Source organism: Anguilla rostrata, chromosome 7 (assembly GCF_018555375.3).
Source record: "Anguilla rostrata isolate EN2019 chromosome 7, ASM1855537v3, whole genome shotgun sequence".
NCBI lineage: Eukaryota > Metazoa > Chordata > Actinopteri > Anguilliformes > Anguillidae > Anguilla > Anguilla rostrata.
Window position 1 is genome coordinate 1,407,655 of NC_057939.1, and position 27,671 is coordinate 1,435,325.

At 41.2% G+C, this 27,671-nt stretch overlaps 2 protein-coding genes and 1 long non-coding RNA gene across 3 annotated transcripts in view; 2 read left to right on the forward strand and 1 right to left on the reverse strand.

Annotated features, from left to right (window-relative positions):
* LOC135258451 (protein starmaker-like) overlaps nt 1-27,671 on the forward strand; it is a 228,028-nt gene that overhangs the window by 92,276 nt on the left and 108,081 nt on the right. The window lies entirely within an intron of this gene.
* The window catches only part of LOC135258482 (uncharacterized), a 189,120-nt gene that overhangs the window by 79,818 nt on the left and 81,631 nt on the right, over nt 1-27,671 (reverse strand). The window lies entirely within an intron of this gene.
* LOC135258469 (uncharacterized) lies at nt 3,877-11,447 on the forward strand. The gene is made up of 6 exons (XM_064341897.1): nt 3,877-4,305; nt 5,340-5,446; nt 6,626-6,895; nt 7,145-7,320; nt 10,216-10,327; nt 11,149-11,447. Exons 2-6 carry the CDS (start codon nt 5,350-5,352, stop codon nt 11,328-11,330), a joined length of 837 nt encoding a protein of 278 aa, XP_064197967.1. The 5' UTR covers nt 3,877-4,305; nt 5,340-5,349; the 3' UTR covers nt 11,331-11,447.

Genomic DNA, 27,671 nt, shown 5'->3' on the forward strand with positions numbered 1-27,671 from the left:
TTATTGGTTAGACAGGCATAAATCTGGTGTATACACCGTGGTGTTGAGCGGTATACCTGCGCCTCGTAGCTTTGGTTTAGCTATCCCCCCTCAGGCTTTGTTTTCCTTGCGAGGGATTTTATTTTTATATTTCTATGTCTGGCTTAGTACTCACTGAGATCCCTTTGAGACTTGAAATCCGTTATTAGAAGCTCATATCCTGAATCCTTATCTGGCTTGGTACTCAGAGGTTCCTTTTAAGACTAGGAATCTCAGAAACTCAATCTTGAGACTTGTTACCTTACTCAGCATTTAGGGCTTCCTTGAAATCTGAAATCTATCCAACCGCATTCCCACATGTGAAAGAGGCAGTACCTAATCACTTTCACATTCAGTTCCACATTTCTTTCACTCTTATCCCTCTTTCACATTCAGTTCTTCATTCATGCACATTTCTTGTGCTGTGGCACTGTTGATGTATTGCAACAAGGTTTATTTCCATCAGTGTCCAGCCTTGCCCTGCCCTGTCGACCCCTTCACCGGGAATTGTCCATAGCCTAGTATTCCAGGGGGGTAATCTGTTTGTATGTTTGACCCTTCCACCTGGTAGGCCTATGGCCTGGTCTTCCAGTTGCTGTTTGCAAATTATAACTTGTGGCATTTGTGGCTTCACCAGTCTTCAGCAGTGGGAGGAACACTCAAAATTGTACCTTACAGATGTAAAGCCCTCCCTGGAGAAAAGAGCACAACTCCCTTTCATACAGTAAAGTGAACAAATGGTATCACACAGAGGGGAGGGCAGGCAGGGATGTCTCAGGGTCACAGCATAATGTAATGGTAAACTAGTTATTAATCAACATTACCTCTGATTATTTCAGATAGATTTCTTCTATAATTTTGCACTTCATCACTTCCACATAGGGTTCACTGTGTCTGAAGACTTACAAAGAAAAAGCACACGCATCTATATTACAGATCAGCACTGGTGAGCACTGTTCATTATCAAAGGCTAAAGATAAAGAAACACATCTTCAGTCAAAGGAGACATGGTCAAGTCTCACCTTGATTGGCAGCTGAAGCTGTTAATGTGTCGCTACGCTCTGGAATGTTAGTCGTCCGGTTAGTCGGCTAGTTAGTTTATCAACTATTATGGTAACATGCTAGCGAACGATGCTAACATGAAAATTGTGTGGTATTTTAGAAATCACAATGTGCTCTTGCAGAATGTGACTCAGGCTTGTACATCATGTCTGTTATGCTGCGGCTCGCAAATTGTGTCCTTAAAACGAGTGTTGGTGGTGGTAGCCCATTAAGTACAACTTAAAGCATGTAGCCTTCGTTTTGGGACATCTGGTACCACGTGTAAAGGACTGGCCATGAATTAACACAGCGTTGACCACATTTTAACATAAAGATTTTAGTTTAAATATACAAATGAAAGAAGCGCGTCCAACCTCTGAGAACAAAAGACATTAAGTGCCTGATTTACTAAAATCTTTACCGCGTGCAAAACCATTTAGCGCACGCAAAGCTAATAACACGACCATGATAGGTGCAAAACAAATACCATGTCCAGTCATTGGTTGTGTTACTGGTTTTGCGTGTGCTAAAACGTTCAGCACGTTTTATAGTCTTACAGTGTTTCATGAGATTAGTGAACATACTGGGGGGTCCTTTGACCATTCCTTCGCACAGAATCTTTGAACATCCTTTTAGAAAAATATATCCGCTACAGCCCTGAATCACATTCAAAGCATTAAACATGAATTAATCTAAATAATAAACCAAATAATCTAAAATGGAGACTGAAGACCCACCTCCTAAAATGGCATTATTACCCCCTTCCATCCCCAACCTATAACATTTTGAGTATCTTCTTGGATAGTGCCAGGCCTGGACTGCAGCCATCTTCATCTCCTGCTTGTTTCAGGGACTAGTTGCCATAAGTTTCCTCTTCAGCATATGAAACTCATGTTCAATTTGATTCAGATTGAGTGAACTACTCGGCCAATCAAGAATTTTCCAGTTTTTGGCTTTGAAAAACTCCCTTGTTGCTTCAGCAGTATTTTTGGGATAATTGTTTTGCTGTGGGATAAAGCGCCATCCAATAAGTTACTTACACAACTTTTCCCATAGAATTTATATTGCAACCATTTATACAGCTGGATATATACTGAAGCAATGCAGGTTAAGCACCTTACTCAAGGGTACAACGGCAGGTTCCTACCCAGGAATGGAACCTGTCATCTTTAGGTTACAAGGCCAGTTCCTTACCCATTATACAACACTGCCGCCCACATGCCTTCACACCCTCCATTTAAAACCCTGTTTAAATCAGTTCATTCAGGCTCAACAGACCCCTGGCAGTTTTGTTAAAAGAAAACATCTGATATAATTTACTGGCATCTGGTTGTACTGATTTTTAATTTTTTTTTTTTTTTTTACTTAATTCTACTCTTAATAACTTAAAAATCATTTTTTAAAAATTACACTGAACACTGTAAATCTCTGTCCTCCTCCTTATGAAGAATGTTCACCGTAGCTCAATGAAACCCGATGTGGGACCACTTTACACCAACCTCAGGGTTAAATGTAACATCTCTCTCTCATTACTTTCAGTCATATTGCTAATGAATCGTATGTCCCAGAGATTTCATTGTGGTGTGTAATCATAGCCAGGTGGTGTAGGTTGTTTGTAGTAAAAAAAAATATTAATATACCTCCAGTAATATTTTAAGAATTGAGTCAAATACAAAAACTGTTGTTTCCACAGATAAAGGTGAAGCACTGGCGCCACAGCCTGTAAAACTGAAACTAGCAACAAGACTTTTTGAGAAATCACGTGATCTATTTGAAGTGTTCCCCCCACCCCCCCACCCTGGTTATGCCCCTCCCTTTCTCATGCACAGACAGCTACTCCCACAAGTACAGACCTCAGCATATGCAAGGGAAAATTTGTGCCAGAGACCGAAAAACTAAACCGATTACGCCAAACTGTCAGAGAAATTTTGTTTTTATTTATTTTAGTTATTGGTTAGACAGGCATAAATCTGGTGTATACACCGTGGTGTTGAGCAGTATACCTGCGCCTTGTAGCTTTGGTTCAGCTATCCCCCCTCAGGCTTTGTTTTCCTTGCGAGGGATTTTATTTTTATAGTTCCTTTATAGTATTCTGTAGTTCTGTTCGTGATATTTTCTGTGGACAGAAGTCACTGACACATCCATGCCAGCCTCTTGAGGGAGCATCAGTCTGGTGAAAAAGATTACGATTTCAAGTTCACGCTTTGCTTTCTTCTTTTACGGAATAACGTTGTTGGATTATAGAACGGATTTTTCTGGCAAGTGAAGTTAAAAACAAAATATCGGAGCATTGGTTAATATCGAGAAAGGTCAGACTAATACCAGGCTTATAGCACAGGACCGTGCAGAAATAGGGCTTTCTACGTATAAAATCTGTAAGAATTGCCAGTCAGTTTCTTCCTGCTTAGCGTAGTTCATTTGCATTTGGGGTTTAGTGATGTCACATATATTCTCCTTTCTCTTGAAATGTTGTCAGGTCTGTATAGCTTTTTACATTGTAAGTCATTCTGGATCAGAGAATCTGCTAAATACATGTACTGTAATGTAAGGGAATTTAATACTTTTTGATTTTTTCAAATACAAATTTTTATTTATTTTTAATAAGAATGCTTTGCCTCGTGTAGCAAAGGTCAGGATGACAATGAGAAGTATAATTGATCTAACAAAATACAAAAACTGTTATTTCCACAGATAAAGGTGAAGCACTGGCGCCTCCCACAGCCTCTAAACTGAAACTAGCAACAAGTCTTTCTGAGAAATCACGTGATCTATTTGAATCCCCGCCCTGGTTATGCCCCTCCCTTTCTCATGCACAGACAGCTACTCCCACAAGTACAGACCTCAGCATATATAAGGGAAAATTTGTGTCAGGGACCAAACAACTAAACCGACTACGCCAGACTGTTAGAGGAAATTTGTTTTTATTTATTTTAGTTATTGGTTAGACAGGCATAAATCTGGTGTATACACCGTGGTGTTGAGGAGTTTACCTGCGCCTCGTAGCTTTGGTTTAGCTATCCCCCCTCAGGCTTTGTTTTCCTTGCGAGGGATTTTATTTTTATAGTTCCTTCATAGTTTTGTGTAGTTCTGTTTGTGATATTTTCTGTGGACAGAAGTCACTGACACATCCATGCCAGCCTCTTGAAGGAGCATCAGTCCGGTAAAAAAAGATTACGATTTCAAGTTAACGCTTTGCTTTCTTCTTTTACGCAAAAACGTTGTTGGATTATAGAACGGATTTTTCCGGTTAAGAAGTTAAAAACAAAATATCGGAGCATTGGTTAATATCGAGAAAGGTAAGACTAATACCAGGCTTATACCACAGGACCGTGTAGAAATAGGGCTTTCTACGTATAAAATCTGTATGTAAGAATTTCCAGTCAGTTTCTTCTTGCTTAGCGTAGTTCATTTGCATTTGGGGTTTAGTTATGTCACATATATTCTAATTTCTCTTGAAATGTTGTCAGGTCTGTATAGTTTTTTACATTGTAAGTCATTCTGGATCAGAGCATCTGCTAAATACATGTACTGTAAAGTAACAGAATTTAATACTTTTTGATTTTTTCAAATACAAATTTTTATTTATTTTTAATAAGAATGCTTTGCGTCGTGTAGCAAAGGTCAGGATGACAATGAGAAGTATAATTGATCTAACAAAATAAAAAAACTGTTATTTCCACAGATAAAGGTGAAGCACTGGCGCCTCCCACAGCCTGTAAAACTGAAACTAGCAACAAGAATTTCTGAGAAATCACGTGATCTATTTGAAGCCCCCATCCTGGTTATGCCCCTCCCTTTCTCATGCACAGACAGCTACTCCCACAAGTACAGACCTCAGCATATGCAAGGGAAAATTTGTGCCAGGGACCAATAAACTGAACCGACTACACCAAACTGTCAGAGGAAATTTGTTTTTATTTATTTTGGTTATTGGTTACTGTAATGTAACGGAATTTAATCCTTTTTGTTTTTTTCAAATACAAATTTTTATTTATTTTTAATAAGAATGCTTTGCCTCGTGTAACAAAGGTCAGGATGACAGTGAGAAGTATAATTGATCTAACAAAGTTACTTGAGTGAACACATCTGACTAAAATGACCATCATTTATTCACAAAAATACAAGATTGTTAAACTGAGCTGACAAGTAGACTATTGGAGTCCCCTGAGATTCATCTGTAAACTCCATTGGTTTATATTTTAAAAAGAATGCTTAATGCTTATAAATTTGGTATATGGTGCCTTGGTTCTTCTTGCTGTAATTGTGTGATGTTTGCCCAGAGGGAGGAGGATGGATTGCCCCCAGTGCCGCAGGGAATGTGGGCAGAATGACAAGTTCTGCAGTGAATGTGGCTACAAACTGTGCTCTGCAAGGACACCTGTCACAGGTAAGCCCAACGAGCTAGTTAGCAACCAGGTCCCCTAGCTTCATTTTCAGGTCATCACTTAGCTAGCTTGAATTAGTCCAGCTTGCTAAATTTGTCAAAGCAGTGCAAGATGATTTAGGGTTTTTTTGGGGTGAGAGGTTGGAACATTTTCAACAACAATTCCTGATTTCCTCTATTATTACATATTTTGTCACTCAGAATAGTTTCCGATCTTTAGACAAAATGTAATATTAGACAAAGGGAACCTGAGTAAAACAGGTTGATTCAACAGGGCTGCAATCAAGCCTGGCTGTGTTCAATCAGCTGAAGCTAATATCAAGTAAATTTGGTTAATTGGTTTATTGAGTAACTAAGAGGGAAATGACTTTTTCATGTGGGTGTTTGATAACTATTTTCATTAAATAAATGAAAAAATCATCTTTTGTGTTTACTCCGATTCTATTTAATATTACATTTTGTCAAAAGATCGGAAACCATTCAATGTGACAAATATGAAATAGTAGAAATCAGGAAGGGGGAAAATACTTTTTCACAGCACTGTATGCTGTTCTTTTAAAACGAGGTGTTAGCTTTTTGACCATGGTGGTTGCCAGTTAGGGGTGTGTTGTTTTGTTGTGACTGTTTTTTGTTTTCTAAGGCTGGCCACTGGGACTGCAGTATATATGGCTGCAGGAATCCCTGCAATACTCTCTATCAGCCTTGATTTAAATATTACTGTCAAATGTTTACTGCCACAACCGTGCAGATATTTGGAAATATATTTTCAATTTCCAGCCAGTGTTTTATCTTGTGTAGAGGGATCCTGTATTCTGTAAGAAAAACAAGGGGCACTGGTGAAAATGAGTGAATTTCACTTGGTTTGGTTTTTGCTTAATGCTCATGTACACATTTTATCTAAATGTGCCACCTTGGTTCATATTTGAATTGAAAATGGGACAGCATTCATTTTCAGGGCCGCGCGGGCCGTATTTATATTTAGTTATGGCCTGTAAGACTCCTGAGTCTACTGTGTAATATTATGGGTTCTTATATTTGGGAGAATGGGGCTGTGACAGGATGTGAAAAGTGCTGGAATCAGTTTCATAGATACAACTGCACACCACAGAAATGCACATGATGCGACTCTTGCTACCTCCTAATATATCTGCTAATGCTAGTGCTAATACTTCTTTCACACAGAGCTTTCTGTACCTGGGAAGGAGACAGGGGACTCCACGGATGTGTCATCTGCTGACCTCAGTCGTGTTAGGCGGAACAGTGCAGACTGGACTCGTCCCAGTTTCCTGGCATCACCCAGCACTTCTGGAGCAGAACCCAGACGCAGTTCTGCTGTCATCCACAGGGTTGTGCCGTTGGACCTGCAGCCGAGAACTGAATGCACTGCCATCGTCTCCCAGGAGATGGAAGAAGGGGTGCAGAATAATGCCACCCCCAAAACCTTCAACAGAAGTAAGGTTCCCCTGTATTGTGAAACCATGGTTCTGAACTTTCTGAGCCCACAATAAAATTCATAAAAGAGTGTATTGTTTGTGGCCCCTTATTAAACTGCAGCCTGACAATGACTGTCAATTGTTTATTTCTACAACCATTCAGGTAAATGGAAAGATATTTAGAGCCTGTGTTTTATCTTGTGTAGAGGGATCTGCCTACATTTTGACGGCTGCTGTTCTGTTCTGCTGTTTTGTCCCACTGTATTAGACTCTAACCGACAGGAAGGGCGTGAGCACCCAGTCAGTGAGAGCCAAGTCCACTCTGATGACCACACCCACCATGATAACCACACCCACTGTAATGACCACACCCCCTCTGATGACCACACCCAGTCCCAGAGCCTTGGCCCCCCTGACACTGGCTCTCCTGCAGATGAGGCAGAGGTACACCCTGGCTAATCAATCAGTCTTTATTTCTGTTCAGCATCATTCACACCATTTGAAAATGGCTTTGAATTGCTCAAGGTTATTTATTTGCAACAGCCAGCTACAGTTGAATCTGAAGGTCATGAACATGTCAGGGGTGGATATATTCATTGGCATCACATGAAGAAATGCTGTGCTTAGATGGGGAGCCTGTTCAGTTCACTAGACAAAAGTCTGAGAACACTTCTCAAGTTATAGAGTTTATGAGCGGGCTCAATATCTCACAAGCTCTATAAATTTGGGGAGTCAGGTATTTATAGACAGCCAGGTCTACTGTGCTTATCGGCACTCTGTGAGTTGCAGCACTTGACCCAACAAAAATATTTATCATGTATGAATTTTTATCTACAGGCAAAATCGACTGATTAGCCAATTGGCTAGCTAGGAAAATTGCCTAGTTGACTAGTTGGCTACCACTTTCAGCTCATTATACACAGCATATACATATGTCTTACATATTAAGAAACCTTCAGCGGCAATCAGGACATTTGTTAGGTCATATTCATGTGGGGACAGATGCAGCTAGTTTGCTAAACTGCATTCATGTCAACCATTTGATTAGTTTATGCATGCAGTCATTTCCCTAGTGCTTATTTCAGATGAAATGGTTAGCTAGCGGAGCTGTTCAATCTGCTGACAATATTTCTGTGTGCATTTTTCAATGTTTTGTGTGCTTGACAAATAAATAAAAACAATTATGTGATTAAATGAGTGGTTTAGCGGGTACTGACACCATGCATGGGACTTTGAGTACAGACACCAAAAGCCACTGTGTGTACTGCACAGGAGGAGGAGGAGGTGAGAGTTCTTACACAAACCCCAGAGCAGGGACCACACTCCAGTCCTGGAGGGCCGCAGCATCTGCAGGTTTAACTCCAGTCCCGGAGGGCCGCAGTGTCTGCAGGTTTAACTCCAGTCCCGGAGGGCCGCAGTGTGTCTGCAGGTTTTACTCCAGTCCTGGAGGGCCGCAGTGTCTGCAGGTTTTACTCCAGTCCTGGAGGGCCGCAGTGTGCAGGTTTAACTCCAGTCCTGGAGGGCCGCAGTGTCCGCAGGTTTAACTCCAGTCCTCGAGGGCTGCAGCATTCATGTTTTTTTGTTTGTTTTTATTTTGGAATTTTCCTTTCAGCAGCCCATTTAAGCCTTAGAAACAAAGATCTTTTTAGGCAAACAGCAACTTAAATTCGGCACATAAATGCCAAAACCACCAGACAATGCAGCCCTCCAAGATTTTGGTTTAAGATGTCTGCTCCAAAGCCATATTCCTATAGTCACATTCAAAAAAACCCAGAACTCTGTCTCAGACACATGTGATTGGTCAGCTTGGATGACTGACAGGTCTCAGCTGAATTACTCAGCTCAGCAGCACTTGTCAAAGACACTCAAACCAGCCTTATTGAACTCTGCTGCAGCTCTTACATAGGGGTTTGGGTGTGGCTCTGTTGCAGGTATTTGAACATGCAGTGGAGCACCGTGAAAATGAGGCTAAGGTAAGTTTCTTAAGAAAGGTTCTCACTAATGATAATTACACTGTTAAAGTAAAGGCTTTAATCATTTATTATTCAGGGCATTGGTTATGAAATGTTGGTTTGCACATATTTCATTGTAATTTGTACATATACTGAAGCTCACATCAGTGCTGCGAAAGTCCAATAACAAACCAGCTGATAAATATATAAGCTAGCATTCATAATTAACTAAAAAGACTTGCATGATATGAATACACTGCATGTGATGATTTTTCATTGAAGGAACCTGAAGACTCAAAGGAGTGTGTGAGTGTGTCTGAAGATGAGATCATCAGTAAAGGTGAGGATCTCATGGAGAGACCCCGGCACAACTGTGTTTTGAAAGCTTGTTTTTTCGGTTGATATCTGGATGGGAGGATTCCTGGGAAAACAAATTTTCTGCTGAAAGAAGTGTTGTTAGGCCAGCAGGGGGCACTCTTCCCTCTGGACTAAACAGAAATCCAGCGTCCCAGCTCAGTGATGGGGGCACAGTGTGGGAGAAGGGGTCCTGGTCCTGGCCCGATTCCTACAGAAAACAGACTCCCTACATCTGACCACCGAATCATCCCCTACTGGATATCTGATTGGTTACATGATACCAACAATTTACTTTTGCACACAGTAGATAACGAATGAGCTTCCAGTTGCCCTACCTGGTGACAGTCAGGGTCTAGTGCTGTGGCATGCAGTGCTTTGTGAGCCCACAATAAACTTAACAAAAGAGTATGTTTTCTGTGACCCCTTTTTTAAATGCAGCGTGACATGATAAAATATGGAAATAAAATGTTTTTAGCATGTGAAATAAACTGTTATGGCACCTTTTACTGTATAGCTGAGCCCCATGCCCCAGGATCAAATACTTAGCATTCCAGTGCCAACTGTGGCCAGTAGCCTGCAGGTCCATGCTTGGCAGTAGTGTTTTGTTAAGTCTGGTTGCCCTGTCGGCACATGACTGCAAAAAGTCCTGCAATATTCTCTAACAGCCTTGATTAAAAAATTACCATGCAGGTCTTTGGAAAGATATTTCAATCTTGTGTAGAGGCATCTGCCTATACTCTAACATCTGCTGTTCTGTTTGCTTTTTTGTATTGCTGTATTAGAATCTGACCAACAGGACGGGCCTGAGCACCCAATCAGTGAGAGCCAAGTCCACTCTGATAACCACACCGATTCCAAGAGCCAAAGCTACCCAGACACTGGTCCTACCAAAGTTGACGCAGAGGTACACCCTGGCCAGTCAATCAGTCTTTATTTCTGCACAGCATCAGTTACACAAATTCAGTTATCAATGAAATGAGATTTTCCAAAATTGTGAATGAAAGGGGGTAAACTACAGTCTGTTTTACAGGAAACTATGAAAAAGAGAAAGGACAAATCACATACAAGTTGGCTGGAATCAGAGAACCAGCAGAGAGACATAACACCTGCTGAGCAGATCACACCTGGCACACCTGCCCCAGGTAAAGTGTTACAACCCCGGTCATAAATTTGTGTTTACATTTGTTACTGTTGTGTGTGTTTCTTCTTTCCGGTTGTCATCTGTCATCGTTTCTGACTCCAGTTACTTGGCTTGAAAAAGCTGCCGTTTTCCACCTTTGGAACTTGTGGCTGGTGTGTTTAGTGATTGCTTTGTTTGACTTCCCGTATTTAACCCAATTTTTCCTGTCTAGCCCTTCTGGTTTGTTTGCTGATTAGAGCTTGTGTATGACCACTGACTCGTTCCCTTGGATTCCGATTCTTGCCGATTCTTGCCTCGTATTCAAATCTGATTCTCACCTAGCCCCTATACTTTATTTGCTGATTGGATTTTGTGTTTGACTATTTGCTCGTTCCCAGCCTCGACTCTCGTTTTGCTCTCTGCTCCGGTTAGTTAGTGTGTTCCCAGCTCTACAGATCCTTCCATCGGTTTGTTTTGCTTTGTTATTTTTCCTTTATTATTTTTGAAGGTACCCAGGGTGGAGATTTAACATTCCTTTGGGGGTACGCTATTCAGGCTTTTGGTTTCCGACTATCACCAGTGTTCAGTTAGATTTGGATAGGCAGATAGGGACCAGAGTTACTGATTTGCACTACGATTCCCTTTCCCATATCATTCACCCTGTTACAGTCTGACCCTAGATCAGGTGGTAACACAAAGGAACTGGTTTTAAAATTATACAAATAATTTATGTTTCAATCAAAATTTTGACTTGGGTTGCATGATAAGGGTTGGGGACTCTTCCCTGGACCTCCTATACCAGGGAGTGTGACTGTCTTCTGTCTCTGAACATCTCTGCTGCAGATTCTGAGTATCAGAAGGAGACCACAGACAACAGATCCAGTCTGGGCCCAGAATCAACATCATTTAAACAACAGTACATACTGCATGCTTTTCTGGTAGTTTGCATGGAAGTAAAATGTGATCTTTTAAATACTGTACAAAGAAAATTTCCACTTGTGGACAATAAAGTCTCTAAATTCTGAAGTCAAGGGATAGCAAGGATTCGGTATGCCAGGATCTGTAGTGTTTTTCAGGTGTACAAGTGTGTATACTTTGTGTGTATATGTAGAATTAATGAATAAAACTTTACAAACTGTAAATATCCGGGACTTTTTCTTGCAAAATATAATGTTTGCAGTCTAAAAGAGATTACAGGTCTGACTGAAACCTGCCTCTCTGTTCTCTCAAATAGAGCCATCTGCCCCTGGGAGGGTGGAAGCCACTGATGTGCAGAGCAGGTCAGTGACTCTGTGCTGGGAAAGACCGGTCAGCATGGAGGGAGTTTCTCACAAGATCCACATCACCTACGGCTGTGAGGGAGAAGAGCCCAGATCACAGATATGTGCATCCAACACCACCACAGCTGTCTTTACTGATCTGAGAACTGGGATGGAATATACTTTCAACCTTACTGCAGTCCTTCCAAACGGCATCTGCAGCAAGACCAACTCAACATGTATACAAACAAGTGAGTGACCAATATGTACATAGACATTTGGGAATTCATATTTAGGGGTCCAAGAATGAAGTGCTGAAACCCTATTGTGTTTGTTCAGATTGTTAGTGGTTCAAGCCTGATGGATTTTCCTGTGAGCTTATTATTATTATTATTATTTTTTATTCACCTCAAATTGCATAATTTCCTGTGAGATGGTACATGCCAGAGACTTCAAACTTGGCAGCAAAGTTCATAATTACGGAGGGTACCCACATATGTAATATTTCCCCAATAGCCCACATGGTGGTGAACTTCTGGATGTTCGAGTTTGCTGCTCTCCTGCTCGATTGCTTGTGTCTGACACGCACTTCCTGTTTGTTGTGGAAAGAGTGAGAAGTGTTTGAAAAAGTTTGTTACAGGATTGTATTGTGCTTTCAAGTGTGTTTTTGATATTATTTTGGGCTTTTTGTTTAAACAAAACCCCCATGTTACAAGTAAGGTAAGACGGTTTTGCTCCTAAGGTGAAAATCTTTGTTGCCGTTCGGGGACAGGGCAGCTTTTCCACTGTTTCTCCTCCATTAAGCACTCGACTAGCAAACTAGCCGGTTAGATAATTCGGCCTCCTTCTTGCTGAACGCAGGTTTTTTTGTGTAGTTTTCGAACACCCCAGGAGCAAAATATTATTGTAGTTAGATAGTTTGCCCTTATTGTTGCATACTAACATTAGCGGTAGTTTCTTATAATAATATAATCTGATTCTGGGTAGATTTTGGTTGTAGTCTGTTCTGAGATAAACAAAATATTTCCTAGTACAGGGGTTCTTCCAGTCATTGCTATTTAGTGAAAAGCTAGCCATGTTTGGTATGTTGCCTGCCTGGTACCCAGGTAGGAGATCTCCTGGAGCGTGTGGACAAGCTCCTGGCCAGAGCAGGGAGGGATCCAGTGGTCATGGTTCACGTAGGAACCAATGACATAGGTAAAGGCAGGTTTGAGGTTTTTCTGGAATACTACCGGTACCACGTGCAAGTAGAGGAAAGCAACATTTTATTTGGATGTTTAACACGTGGCTACCAACCTGGTGTAGGAAAGAGGGGTACAGGTTTATGGGGCACTGGGACTTATTCTGGGACAGGGGTGACCTGTACAAGCGCGACGGGCGCACCTGAACCGGAGGGGTACTGCTGCACTGGGCCAACGTATGCTTAGAGTAGCACAGGATTATTTAAACTAGGAGCTTGGGGAGCAGGGAAGTCAGAACGTGAACGGACGGAGTGTAGCACAGTGGGTAGGGAACTAGACTTGTAACCGAAAGGTCGCAGGTTCGATTCCCGGGTAGGACACTGCCGTTGTACCCTTGAGCAAGGTACTTAACCGAAATTGCTTCAGTATATATCCAGCTGTATAAATGGATACAATGTAAAATGCTATGTAAAAGTTGTGTAAGTCGCTCTGGATAGGAGCGTCTGCTAAATGCCTATAATGTAATGTATTGTAACGTGAAAAGGTTAAGGAAGAGCAGACTGCCAGGATGGAAGCTGTCAGGGCTTCCTGTAATAGTGTGAACACTGATGAAGTCTTGTTAAAGCAAAGTTGTAGTAAGGGTGGCTTGGGACGGTGGGGGTGAGGGAACGGGAGAGGATGTGTAGAAGTAACAATCTGAAATGTCATTGCTTAATGCTAGAAGTATAAAAAATACATTTTTGGAACTTGAGGCTGCTACTTGAGGGGTTATGACATAGTTGGGATTACAGACACATGGCTTGGAGATGGGGATGAATATAATATAGAAGGGTACAAACTCATTAGTAAGGATAGATCCAGTACGAGAGGTGGGGGTGTAGCTCTCTATGTAAAAGAAAATTTGAATGTGCAGAAAATTCCAGAAATTGACCAGCTTTTGCCTAGTGAAGATAAAGCTCATAGGGGAACATGAAAAGGGCATTACGGTAGGAGTGTGTTGCAGGCCGCCAGCTTCAGACAGTAGTATGAACTCAACGCTCTTTGGAAAAATAAAACAAGCTGGTCAGGATTGTGAGACTATTATTGTGGATGGTTTCAATTACCCTGATATTAATTGGGAAATGATGACAGGACAAGGAAAATGTGAGGAAGAATTTTCAGATGTTATAAATGACTTTTTTTGGCACAGTATGTCAATCAGCCCACAAGAGGGAAATCAATTCTGGATCTGGTGCTATGTAATGATCTGGACAGAATTTGTAGCATAGAGGTAATTGAGCCACTTGGGACTAGCGATCATTCAGCAGTTAGATTTGATGTATTATGTCAAATTAACAAGGCCTCCTCTATGGCCAGAACTTTTTAATTTAAGACGAGCCAATTTCAACAAGATGTGAGAAAATGAAAGTAATATTGACTGAGTGAAACTTCTTAACTGCAAGGCTGTGAATGAAAAGTGGGGTAGGTTCAAAAGGGCTATTCTCGAGGCACAAAGTAAATTTATTCCAAAGGAAAGGAAAAGTATGTTGAAGAAGCGCTCCCCCAGTGGTTGAACAAAACCATACGAGAGAGTTTGAGAAAAAAAAAACTGTATAAGATATATAAAAATGACAGCACTGAGAGTAATAGGGATGAATATTGTAATATGCATTCTAAGGTTAAAAAAGAACTACGGGAAGCCAAGAGGGTCTCTGAAAGGCAAATTGCTGTAGATGCAAAAAGTAATCCCGAACGTTTCTTTCAATACTGTAGTAGGAAAAGGAGGATATCAAGTGCATCAAAAACGAAGGAGCATTGCTTAAAAATAAAGATAGTACTGATGCCTTAAATAGTTATTTTGTTGAGAGTTTTACTACAGAAGAGGTTACTAATAGACTGGAAGGCATATTCAGTACTCAGAAAGTATTATCAGATATTGAAATAGAGGATAAAGAAGTACTGCATGAATTACTTAAACTAAAGACAAACAAGGCAGCAGGTCCTGATGGCATATACCCAAGAGTACTCAAAGAGTTAGCTGAGAAATTTTTTAAACCATTGGCAGGTATTTTTAGACAGTCCTTAGAAGCTGGATAAATACCTGAGGACTGGAAGTGTGGTAATATAGGCTAATACCAATATATAAGAAAGGGGACCATACTGATCCAGGAAACTACAGGGCTGTAAGTTTAACTTGCATAATATGTAAAATACTGGAATCTATTATTAGAGACAAGATGGGAGTATTTCTTGAAAATAGCAACATCCTAAGGAATAGCCAGAATGGTTTTCGTAAGGGAAGGTCAAGTTTGACAAACCTTCTGGTATTCTTTGAAGAAGCTACCAAGTGTTTTGTTTATAGCAAGGCGTATGATGTTATCTACTTAGATTTCAAAAAGGCATTTGTTAAGGTACCACATGAGAGACTTGTTAGTAAAATGACGAGAGTAGGAATTAGAGGTTGTATTTCAGAGTGGATTCGGAACTGGCTACAGGGTAGAACACAAAGAGTAGTAGTAGGAGCAATATCTGAGCAGGGAGCTGTTAGTGGAGTCTCACAAGGATTGGTGCTGGGACCACTGCTCTTAATAATAATAATAATAATAATAATAATAATAATAATTACATTACATTATAGGCATTTAGCAGACGCTCTTATCCAGAGCGACTTACACAACTTTTACATAGCATTTTACATTGTATCCATTTATACAGCTGGATATATACTGAAGCAATTTCGGTTAAGTACCTTGCTCAAGGGTACAACGGCAGTGTCCTTACCCGGGATTCGAACCTGCAACCTTTTGGTTACAAGCCCAGTTCCTTACCCACTGTGCTACACTCCGTAATAAATGTATTTTATGTAGCACTTTTCATGAACTCAAAGACACTTTACAATAAGTGGTACATACATATATACATACATACAATGAAACATACAATTCAGAGACAAAAAAGGGGGGGGAAGACAAACATCAAGAGAAAAAGAGGTGGGTTTCAAGACGTGATTTGAAGGAGTTGAGTGAGTCAGAGGTACGGATGTCAGGGGGGAGGGCATTTCAGAGTTCTTCCTCATTTATATCAATGACCTCGACAGGGACATAGGAAGTACATTAGTCAAATTTGCAGATGATACAAAACTGGAGGCCCAGCTAATAGTTTGGAAGCTACTAAAGTAATCCAAAAAGATTTAAATAAAATCCGGAAGTGGGCGGAAACCTGTAAAATGAAATTTATTATAGCCAAATTTTCTGCATGTGGTAAATAAAAACATTAGGCAGGATTACTTTATGGGAGAAACAAAATACAAAATAGAAATGTGCTCTGTTTGAATAAGACTTGGGAGTAATGGCTGATCAAAGCCTTTCTGGTTCTAGGCACTGTGCTGCAGCAGTAAAAAAGGCCAACGGGATGCTGGGATCTATAACCAAAAGTATTTAGTATAAATCCAAGGAAGTTATACTTATCTTATACAATACACTTGTTAGACCACACTTGGAGTATTGTGTGCAGTTCTCAGGATCGTACTACAAGAGAGATATAGAGGCTCTGTAAAAAGTTCAAAGAAGAGCAACAAAATTTATTCCTGGTATGCAAGATAAAAGCTATGAGGAAAGACTTAAGATGCTTATTCTGTTCAAGCTTAGTAAAAGACTCAGGGGTGATTTTATTGAGGCTTTTAAATTCATAAAGGGGATCAACAAAATGAACTACAAGAGATTCTTCAGGTTGAGTTCTGCTAGTAGAACAAGGGGACATGAATAGAAATTAGCCAAAGGTAAATTCCATACAGATATTAGGAAGAATAATTTCACACAGAGAGTAGTCAATGTGTGGAATAGCCTGCCAGGTCACGTAGTACAGGCAGAACCTCTGGGGATTTTCAAGACTAGGATTGATACAGTGTTAGATACTATCTAGTCCAGGGGTCGGCAACCTTTTTGATATGAAGTGCCATTTTAAAATTTTCTTGTCACTCTGTGTGCCATATCAACATTAAGGTTAACATTAATTAGTTTAATTATGACACCACACCAAAATTTGGTTTCAATGTTGGTTCTGAAAGCGTACAGGTGTACAATGAATATATATCATATAAAAACACAACATATTTTTCAAAATGTTATTGTTTTGTTTTAATTCTTCAAAGAATAACATCATCATCATCTCTATCTGTGGCACTGTCTATCTGTCTTTTTGTGGTACAGAGACCTTCAGTAGTGTTAGGATATTTTGCCCTTATTCGTGGAGTCAAATGCAGGACGATGAAGAACACGCTGACAAAGTTTCCCCAGAGGATTTGTTGTTTAATTCAATGCGCAAGGGAGAGACAGACCCAGCACACTCGGGCGCTGCGCTGAGAGAATCTCTGCCCATCACACTGTGTGGTGTCTAGATATACAGTTTTCCTTCATACACATCAAAAGGTTGAGTTAAGTGGCGGACCGGAGACAAATGGTCTTGTCCCTTCCTGTGGACCCTCGCAGCCATTTAGCATAGGAATGTGACCTCCTTGCCGCAGACACTAGAGGTATTATACGGAGACACACTACAGAGGTGCTAGACATACAGGCATACAAACTACAGACACAGTGATGGCAGAGAGGGAAACACAATACACTACATACAGTCTAATATATATATAGTAATACATGTGCCTAAAACAGGGAACCTATCAGTCCCCCATTTTGTATTTGGGAATATGGTGCTAAATGCCATATTCCCCATAACCTATTCAGGCCTTTACCCCCAGTGAGCAAGCACATGGCAACAGTGGCAAGGAAAAACTCCCCTAGAGTAAAGGGGAGAAACCTTGGGAGGAACCAAGGCTCAGCAGGGGGGACCCATCCTCCTCGGGTTGGCCTGTGTACAGTTCTGGTGAGAAAATCAATTTCTCACAATTACAGAATAATTCATGTTCTCTAACATGTCTGCATGCCATACATTCTGTAGAACTGTCTTTAATTTACGATACATGGCAATTATCAGAAAAAGGGTAAAAATGTTGAATACCCACACACATTGGAAAAAATGACCCATACAATACATACAAACAACCCCACCCCAAGGGACAGTAATTACTATTTTTAAGCCATTGGGTCACAGTTGTTACCTTTTATCTGCATTGTGGTGTTAGGGTTCTACACCCAGCTATCAAGTGCTGGGACAGAGATGTTAGTGGTGACATCAGGAGTGACCAGAATAGAGCTGATTGTGGTAGGAGTGTCAGTTGGATTAGTGCAGTTGGAAGTGTTAGGCAGTAGTTTGGTTAGAAAGTAGTCCTCCTTTTGTCACCAATATTGTGCCTGTTGCTAACAGGTATTAGCCCAATCCCAATTATTAACATTTATTTTATAACCAAAAAATGGCATTTGCTGTGGACCCAGTGGCTCCCTCCCATCATGCGATATCCTTATGTTTCCTAATTATATCTAATATATATAATTTTGTTATACAGAAAACCTAACCTAACCTGAAGCATTTTACACCAGTGATGAATGATTATGTGAGAGTGTCTGATTAATACAGCCACTCGGGCAGGCAGAGGCTCTCTTTCAGAGGAATTCAAAATTTAGGTCCACTATACATTTTAGGGCATGTGCCAGGCTTTATACAATTTAGGGCATGTGCCAGGCTTCTCTGGAGGGCTGCATGTACCTCACCTCTTAGCTGAAGGGCATATCCGTACATGGCCTTCCGAGTGGGACAACCATCTTCCTCCAGTCCTGCAACCTTTTTATCCTAATTAATATAAAACTTTTCCAATATTTTAATTGCCTCCTCCCAACCTATTCCTGTATCAACCCACACTCTCAGACTATATACAACATTACAATATAATGACAAAAATATCCAACATGACAACATAATGATGAAGATGTCGCTGTGAAGTCATCCCAAATCCAACTGCAGCTTGCAAGGTTGGTGCACATTCTTGTCCTGGAAACGTGTCTGATTGGAGACACGGAAAGAGAGATAGCCCCCAGGGGCTATAAGGGTAGACGGGGATTATTGTGCCCCATGTTGGGTCTCACCCTTGTATTTCCTTAACTATTGAATGCGGAAATGCCTGTAATGTCTTCCTGAACTTTTCCACTGCTTCTTCCATCTCAAGCGTGGATGTGAAGCGGACAGATGCCCATGCAGAGTTATTAAATTCCCCTAACTCGCTCCATACAGCACTTGGACATTTTGCCTTTGTTAACACATAAACGTCGAAAGCATGTAATCCCCCCACCGTCATGTACTGTGCTATTTTCTCCCAAAACGCCATGTTCGGGTCATCTCTTTTGAGATCGGGTAATTCCCGAACCATGCTACGCAAATCAGAAGGACTTAGTGGTGTATGTTTGATTTGTGTTATAATACTTGGCTGTCCCTCACTCCGATCCGGATTCGGAATCGAGTCTACTGCTATGGGGGCCATTGGGGGACTAGGCTCTACAGATATATCATCCATAACTTGTGAATATGGGGGAGCCTTGTACAAATCCTCCTGTACCTTAGTTAACAGTTGGCTTTTGCTGTCTAGTTCGCTACGACACCTTTGCAGCTCATCTATTTCACTACGGCAGCGCTCCAGCTCTCCCTCATATTGTTTGAGTTTGTGTGCTGCGCTCTTATATGCCATCACTACGCACATTGCTGCATATTTACCTTTCTCTTTATTGTTTTTCTGTTGGGACCACCATACATTCAGTGCCTTCTCTGAAATTACACCGGAGTCATTTTTGCTAGGGAATGGGGGATTAGTTCTCATTGCTTTCCCATATCTTTTAACCATAGCTTTTAATGCCGCTGCCATTAGATCCCCGCATAAAGCCTCTTTCTCCGTCATCATTCCCGTAGTTGGTAGCCCTTCAAAATTACGCGGATTAGCTATTATGAGCCGTTAACTACACGAAAGGAAAATATGCGCTTTTACTCTTATATTATATGGGTTATATATACTATACGTATAACAAACATATCACGTAGGCCTAACACAACAATACGTTATTCTGTAGACATGACAACACTGATGGAGCTCCGAACAACACAATATTGAGTGCACTTTCACGCAATCACGCGAATTGGAAAACAACTTTCACACACTGGCACCCAATTCACCGTGTGTTACTCCGAAACACTTAGCCTACTAACAGCAACCAGCATGCCCAAAAAAACCAGCAACACCAAAACTTGTCCAACAAGTTATTAAACAGACGCTCCCTCGTCTGATGGTTCCGAACCGAAACGTGTTTGTGTGTCCACTCCCGACACACACGTTACTAAACAGCTTAAGGAAAATGGACGCAACTTCGCCCTTGAGCCCGACGTGGCTCGGAACGTGTCCTTCTGTCAAATACCGACACACGTTACTAAACAGATGCTCTTCTTGGCGTAGTGGACCCGACGTGCTCCGGAACGTTACGCGACTTCACCCAGCACGCAGACGTTACTAAGGAAAGTGGACGCTACTTCGCCCTTGAGCCCGACGTGGCTCGGAACGTGTCCTTCTGTCAAATACCGACACACGTTACTAAACAGACGCTCTTCTTGGCGTAGTGGACCCGACGTGGTCCGGAACGTTACGCGACTTCACCCAGCACGCAGACGTTACTTAGGAAAATGGGCGCTATTTCGCCCGTGAGCCCGACGTGGCTCGGAACGTGTCCTTCTGTCCAATATGACACACGTTACTAAACTGACGCGTTACTCAGCGTCGAGGACCCGACGTGGTCCGGAACGCTGCCGTGCTCTACTTCAGCACGCAGACGTTACTGAACAGATTGACGCTCCCGCGTACTCTGTTAATACTGCTAGCACTACCACATTAAAATGACGTCAACATTAAAAGACAAACTCATTATCAGTTGTTACATCAAAGTCCCGTCCACGTAACTATTTCTTAAAATACAGAACAGGAGTCACTTCCAAATTGCACCAAGGAAAATCAACGCCTAATGAAGGTGGTAAGTTGTGTTTAATAAAAGATACTCACCTTCTTGTTGATTCTCGTTGTTTCAAGTGGAAGATATTTCCTGTCCCTTCGTGGTCGCCAAAACTGTTAGGATATTTTGCCCTTATTCGTGGAGTCAAATGCAGGACGATGAAGAACACGCTGACAAAGTTTCCCCAGAGGATTTGTTTAATTAAATGCGCAAGGGAGAGACAGACCCAGCACACTCGGGCGCTGCGCTGAGAGAATCTCTGCCCATCACACTGTGTGGTGTCTAGATATACAGTTTTCCTTCATACACATCAAAAGGTTGAGTTAAGTGGCGGACCGGAGACAAATGGTCTTGTCCCTTCCTGTGGACCCTCGCAGCCATTTAGCATAGGAATGTGACCTCCTTGCCGCAGACACTAGAGGTATTATACGGAGACACACTACAGAGGTGCTAGACATACAGGCATACAAACTACAGACACAGTGATGGCAGAGAGGGAAACACAATACACTACATACAGTCTAATATATATATAGTAATACATGTGCCTAAAACAGGGAACCTATCAGTAGTAACAACTTCAGAGGTGATGAAGGACTTTCATGTCCTACGCATGGAAACAGTCTCTCAGTATCAAGATCAAAGAAGTCCAGCTGTGGTAACAAATTATATCCACCAGGGGTCAGCACACTGCTTTCAATGACATTCCCTTTTTTTCAACGATAGATATGAGTACTAGGCTACTGCAGCATACTGAAATATGATATATGAGCACTAGGAATGAACACTACTGTAGCATACTGAAAGGGAGTATTAAGTGTAACAAACAGAAATATGAGCACTATACAAGTACGCTGCCATCCTTATGAAAACAACTATGAAACAACAAATATGAGCACTGAATGAGCAACAGAAATATGAGAAATATGGTGAGCACAGCGCAATGACCACAACTGCAGCATACTGAGAGGGAGTATTAAGTGTACTATTCAAGTATGCTTATGAAAACATCCACAACAAATATGAATGACCAACAGAAACACAAAAGTATGAAAAATATGATGAGCACAGCACAGCACTACTGTGGCATACTGAAATGGGGCATTAAGTGCACTATACAAGCATGCTTATGAAAACATCCACATCTGAGATGAAAAAAAGAAAAAAAAGAGACCGGGATACCAGGCCTACCAGTCAATGTGATCCCTGGCCCTGCTTTCCTTTGCTGAGCTCTGAGATCTGGGGGTCATACTTAGTCACTTTAAGTTGCACACAAGCTTCGGAGTGGCCAGTTGTCAAACGACTGCGGGAGGGGCTGAGCATGCTCTTCATGTGCGAGAATATCTGCTCACAGAGATACGTTGATCCGAAGACTGTCAGCAAAGCCAATGCAACATTCCTGAGACCGCTAAACTTCTCTGGTAGCGATGTCCAACAGGTGAAGATGCACATTCCGTGATCACACCCTGCTATGGTCTCCAGCTATTTCCTTGGCTCTGCAAACTTGGTCACCCACAGTGTTGAACTCTTCAGCTCAATCAGCTGCATTTCCATGCCCTGTGTATCCAGCCAGTCTATCACAGATAAATCCAGTTCATACCCATCAAAGCTCTCGGGTTTGATCAAGAAAGAGAACATAGGTCCATACTTCTGAAAGTCCCCAAATCGTGTTGTGAACTCTGACTCAAGCCCGCTGATGTATTTGCATATTTCAGCGGTGCCGATGCTGTACTGTGTGGACAGTACCTTCAAGTGCTTGAAGTAGCGGAAAGTGGAGGTGGCAACGTCGCTTGAAAAAATTGGCAGTTTTCCAACAAAAGCTGCCCATGTGTCGTACATGTCCAAAACAGTTTGCCCTGCACCTTGCAGTTGGAGATTGAGCTCATTGAGGTGTCCAGTGATATCTGTGAGAAGCATACATTTTTCAACCCACTTCTCGTCCTTGAGTTCTGGGTAGTCTTGGCCTTTTCAGCCAGAAAGGCCTTTATGGCATCAAAGCAGCCGACAAACTGCTCCAAAACTTTTCCACAGCTTAGCCACCTAACCGCTGAGGGGAGAGGAATATCTTTGTTTGCGCAGTCCATTTCCTTGAGCTGGGACTGGAACTGTTGGTGTGTCAGAGCAGATCGCTTAACTAAGAAGTTAACAACCTTCACCACTGTAGCCATGACGTCAATAAGATCTGACTTTGACATCTTTGCACAGAGGTTTTCTTGGTGTATGATGCAGTGGATTTTCATGATGAGGTGACCGACTTGTTCCTGAATTAATTTGACTGAATTTGAATGAACAGCTCCTCAAAATTCTCAATAACAGCTTTGGCCACGTCCTCAGCTTTAGTTGTTTCAGGCATTGGTTTTAAGCAGCAGAGCTCCTCTTTTACTGTCGAATCATCACAGTATCGTGTCATGACTGCCCCTCTTTTACTGTCGAATCATCACAGTATCGTGTCATGACTGCCAAATGTGATATGTCATTAACATCCACTCTCTCATCAAGTGCGATGCTAAATGCCGTGGCATCTTTCAAATCAGCTGTCTGCTGCGCACTAACATTTTCTGCCATTTCTTCGATGCATCATTCAACATTTCTGGCTGACACTGGAATGTCTTTTATTCTTGATTTTATTGTTTCTTTGTTTGGTAAGCCATCAAACAAAACCTCTGAGCTACAGAGGAATGCCTGCGTAATATATTCGCCGTCAGTGAATGGCTTTCCACGTTTCGCAATGCAATGAGCAATGCGATAGCTTGCTTCAGTAGCATGATTTTTAGCAGTGGCAAAGACTTTGAGGGCTTTTGCTTGCTTCACATACCTGCACACGGCACATTTGTTGGATTCTACCTTGTCAGCCTTGCCCTTGAAAGTTTTCTCGTGTTTGGTCTCAAAGTGGCGTTTAACACTTGACATTCGGCGAACAACATTTTCAAGACATAAAGTGCACACAGCACGATCCTTCTGAAACATAAAACCCCACTCTTCTGTCCACAAGGGCTGGAATGCCCGAACATTGCCTTTAGCTTTCTTAGCTAGAGGGCCTGCCATCATACTACCACCACCAAGATAGAAATTTCTCTGGCCAGCGCCCTCGCGCTCTGGCAGTGGCTGTGTTATTTTTTCCCCACCAGCATTCTGCAAAGTCTCGCGCCTACTCTGCCTCTGATTGGCTCTGACCCTGATATTTTTTTAGTTAAAGTTCAAGTTCGTGTTCAAGCTCGCGTGCCATTGGTTAAGCTCCCACGTGCCAATGGTGGCACGCGTGCCGAGGGTTGCTGACCCATGATCTAGTCTGTAGGAAATCAGAGAACTAATTTAGTTGCATTGTTGCATAATTTAATGGCAAGCATTGTTGGGCTGAACGGCCTGTTCTCATCATTATATTATCTTATATGTTACATGCTATATTTTCTGTTATAATTAAAGGTCAAATTTTCACCCATTTAAAATTCCATAAGTCCAACACCGTTTGTCCAATTCATACAAATGTTTTTCACGCTGCATCTTTCAATGTGAAGTCTGCCATATTGGATTTTATGCTAATTTGCATATTATGCAAAACAGTTTTTTTCCCTAAGGCTTTTCTATTTCTGCACCCGTTTGAACGGCACTTGCAGAATATGTTCAAGATACCTAAGTACACTTTTTAACTAGAAACCAGCTTGTTGGGATTAAAAGTATAGCAGTTATGAACCAATGAATTTGAGATTGGGCGTGGGATTAATTTTTAAAAATGGCAGTATCTCCACGAATGTTCATCAGATCTTCAGAAAGCATTGATTTTTCGGGTCACCTTCGCTTAACCATAAGTCACCGCAATGAACTGTATAAGAACCAGAAGGGAAACGTGGTCATGTGGTTCCATTCAATTCTATGGCTGCCTCCGAATAGTAAAAAAAAATATGTCCTATGTCTTTTCCTAACCACTATTCCTTGACCTCGATGGAAAACGTCATGAGGTTAAGGAAAGATGTGAAGGAGAATTCAAAAGGACTGAGGAAAAGACAACCGCGGTGCTAAGAGAATCCGACTGCACTTACACTAGGCTACGTAATTATGCGATGGCGGATGTTTTTGACGTGGGTCTGCCGTGGTGAAACTACAATGTTCCGAAGATGGGCTACTAAAAGCGCATCTTAGATACTTCGCCCCGTGCGTTCTTACCATGTTGTTTCATGCAGGCTATATAAACATGGACAACCCGGTGAAAAATATTACTTCATTACCAAGGTTGGAATTGAAATAATAAAAAAGGAATATAGGCAACCAGTCACAAAAGTGAAATGAAATACTTGTCACATTGAGAATGGTTGCTCACGCTCACTTTCCTGTCCACTCATATTTATTGACATGAATCCCAATTAGTATGATTGTATGAAAATAATTGTTAAATTGTTATAAATCCAGTGGTGGACAGTAACGAAGTACATGTACTTCATTACTGTAGCCTACTTAAGTACCCTTTTCAAGTATCTGTACTTTACTCAAGTGTTTCCATTTTGGGAGACTTTTTACTTTCATTCCACTACATTTCAAACGAAATATCCTACTTTTTACTCCACTACTTTTGTGCGATATCTGTCTGTTACTCGTTACTTTGATGTGGAGAAAATGGATTGTCTCATAGATCCTATAGAATAATAATACGACATCACTTTCATACTGAAGCCTACCAATCAGGGCGCAGCGTGCGTTTCAATCGGCTCATGACACTTTGAACCAAAGACGTTAGCTAGGCGGGAAGGCGAGTAGAGACAGGCGGTTTGGAACACAGAGGGACAGCTTAACAGTCCAATGACATCTTAAAACAGTATATCAGCTCGGTCTATCAGCAAACATATGCCTCAACCACGCTCAGAATTTCTCAAGAATAATAGTATTTTCCAAGAAACGACGAAAGTCATCGATAAAATTTTGCCAGGTGCAGTGTCTTTTACCTACGAGTTAGGGTGATAAAGAGTTGCTATCACTGCAATACCACAGACTGAATGCGTAATGCAGCTATAATGAGACAAAACTTTTGAATACGCTGGGATATAAACGGTATTACAGAAGTAAAATTAGACATATTATACATCGTTAGAAAGCTTATTCTGGCACCTATTGGATCGATTAACTGTAGATCAAGCCAGACTGTACTACAAAGGACGACAACACCGAAAGCAACATGTGTGATATTACAAGCTGACGTTGTTTTCTGGAGTAAGACCAGACCAGAAGCTGCTGCACACGTGTTGTTGATGGCGTTGTTGCCCTTTTTAGTACAGTCTGGCTTGATTGAGAATTAATTTATTCGGTAGGTGAGAGTATAAGCTTTCTAACCATGTATAACACGTCTAATTTTGGTTTTGGAATATCGTTTTATAGGTCAACCAAATGTTTTCTCATCATTGCATTCACTCTGTGTTAGCAAAGACGCTGCACCTGACAAAACGTTGTCAACAATTTTTCATAATGTCTTGGGAAATACTATTATTATTGAGGACTTCTTGGTATGCCTAAGCCATATGTTTGTTGATATACCTAGCTCACATCGTTTTCATTTGTAATTTTTCATTTGGAATAGCGTTTTTATCGCATTCGCTTCCACATTAAGCTATGACCTGTTGCCTGTGCTATAAACTTTCTCGCCAGGAAACCTCAATGTATTTTTTTTCACTATGTATTTGATAGTGAAATATTGGAATTGATGGTGCCTTTGTTCCATTTAAAAAAAAAAATTAAACTGTGAATTTGTATTTATACCATAGTTTTCACTCTTGCATACAGTATGTTAGGAGGTGAACAATTTAGTTTGCCTACTGTATTTTAAAATTGTTTGTCATGTCAGCAACCCCTGACAAACATAACCATACTAAATAATAGTACTTTTTACTTTTGATATGTAAGTATTTTTAAAAGCAGGTACTTCTGTACTTCGACTCAAGTAGAAATTTAAATTAAAGACTTCTACTTTTAGTGGAGTAATATTTAGCAAGGGTATCTGTACTTTCACTCAAGTACAGGATTTGTGTACTTCGTCCACCACTGTACAAATCTACTACAGTACATATCACCATTCTATGTTTGATTTTTGGTTAAAATCATACCTTAAGTTATGTAGGCTACTGTATTGACTTTAGCATCTTTCATTTATATTCTGTGTAACTGTTAAGTTTTTGTCAGCATTTATTAAAAACATCCATGATGATGTGCTTTGTGTTCTAGAAACAAATGGGGGATGATTAGATAATAATTTATATGCTTGGCTAGCTAATACTAAGGTATGATTTTACTCAAAAATCCAACATACCTGACACAAAATAACAACCACAAATCCATGTTTCGGTGCCTGGATTCGAGTTGTTTCTGCGAATTGCAGCGTTGCATCACTTCTCCTTTCTTTAGCTTTCGGCAGTCTGTAAAAAGACAGCTCCGATTTCTTGTTGAATGTCCATGGACCACTGGTTCTTTGGTAAGTTGTAAGGATCACTGTCGAGTCCAACTGCCTTTAATTTAAGCAGATAATGGTTTTGCAGTTTCCTATACTAAAGGCAGCCATGTGGCAGCATGTTTTGCCACTCAGTCCCGACTGAGGCAGCGTATTCTGGTGGGAAAGTGACGTCAATGCATATCCTCTATCATGGAACTTGCCCGAGTTTACCACTGGTATTTACCACTTGGTCGGCCGTTCGAGTGCAACTTCCTGGTGGTAAACTCAGAAATAACCGACTTTATGAGTTGACGAGGACCGACCGAATGCACCATTAGTCCTTCAACTTTTGGCAAGCAGGTGACCTGAGGCTGCTCTCTAAATGGTTGCTTCAGATTTTCCACCACTCCTACTTTTATTGGCAGCGAATTGGTATTGTTTTTATGTTTTTTGATCTAATGTGATTGGACAATTATCCATGCTATCTTTCATGTTCACGCCCACCATTAATATAACTACGGATGCGTGACTGTCGCTCCTGCCTTTGCTAGCTGACCGGTACTTTCAGGAGATGGCAACTTCAAGTAGAACCACGAAAATCAAA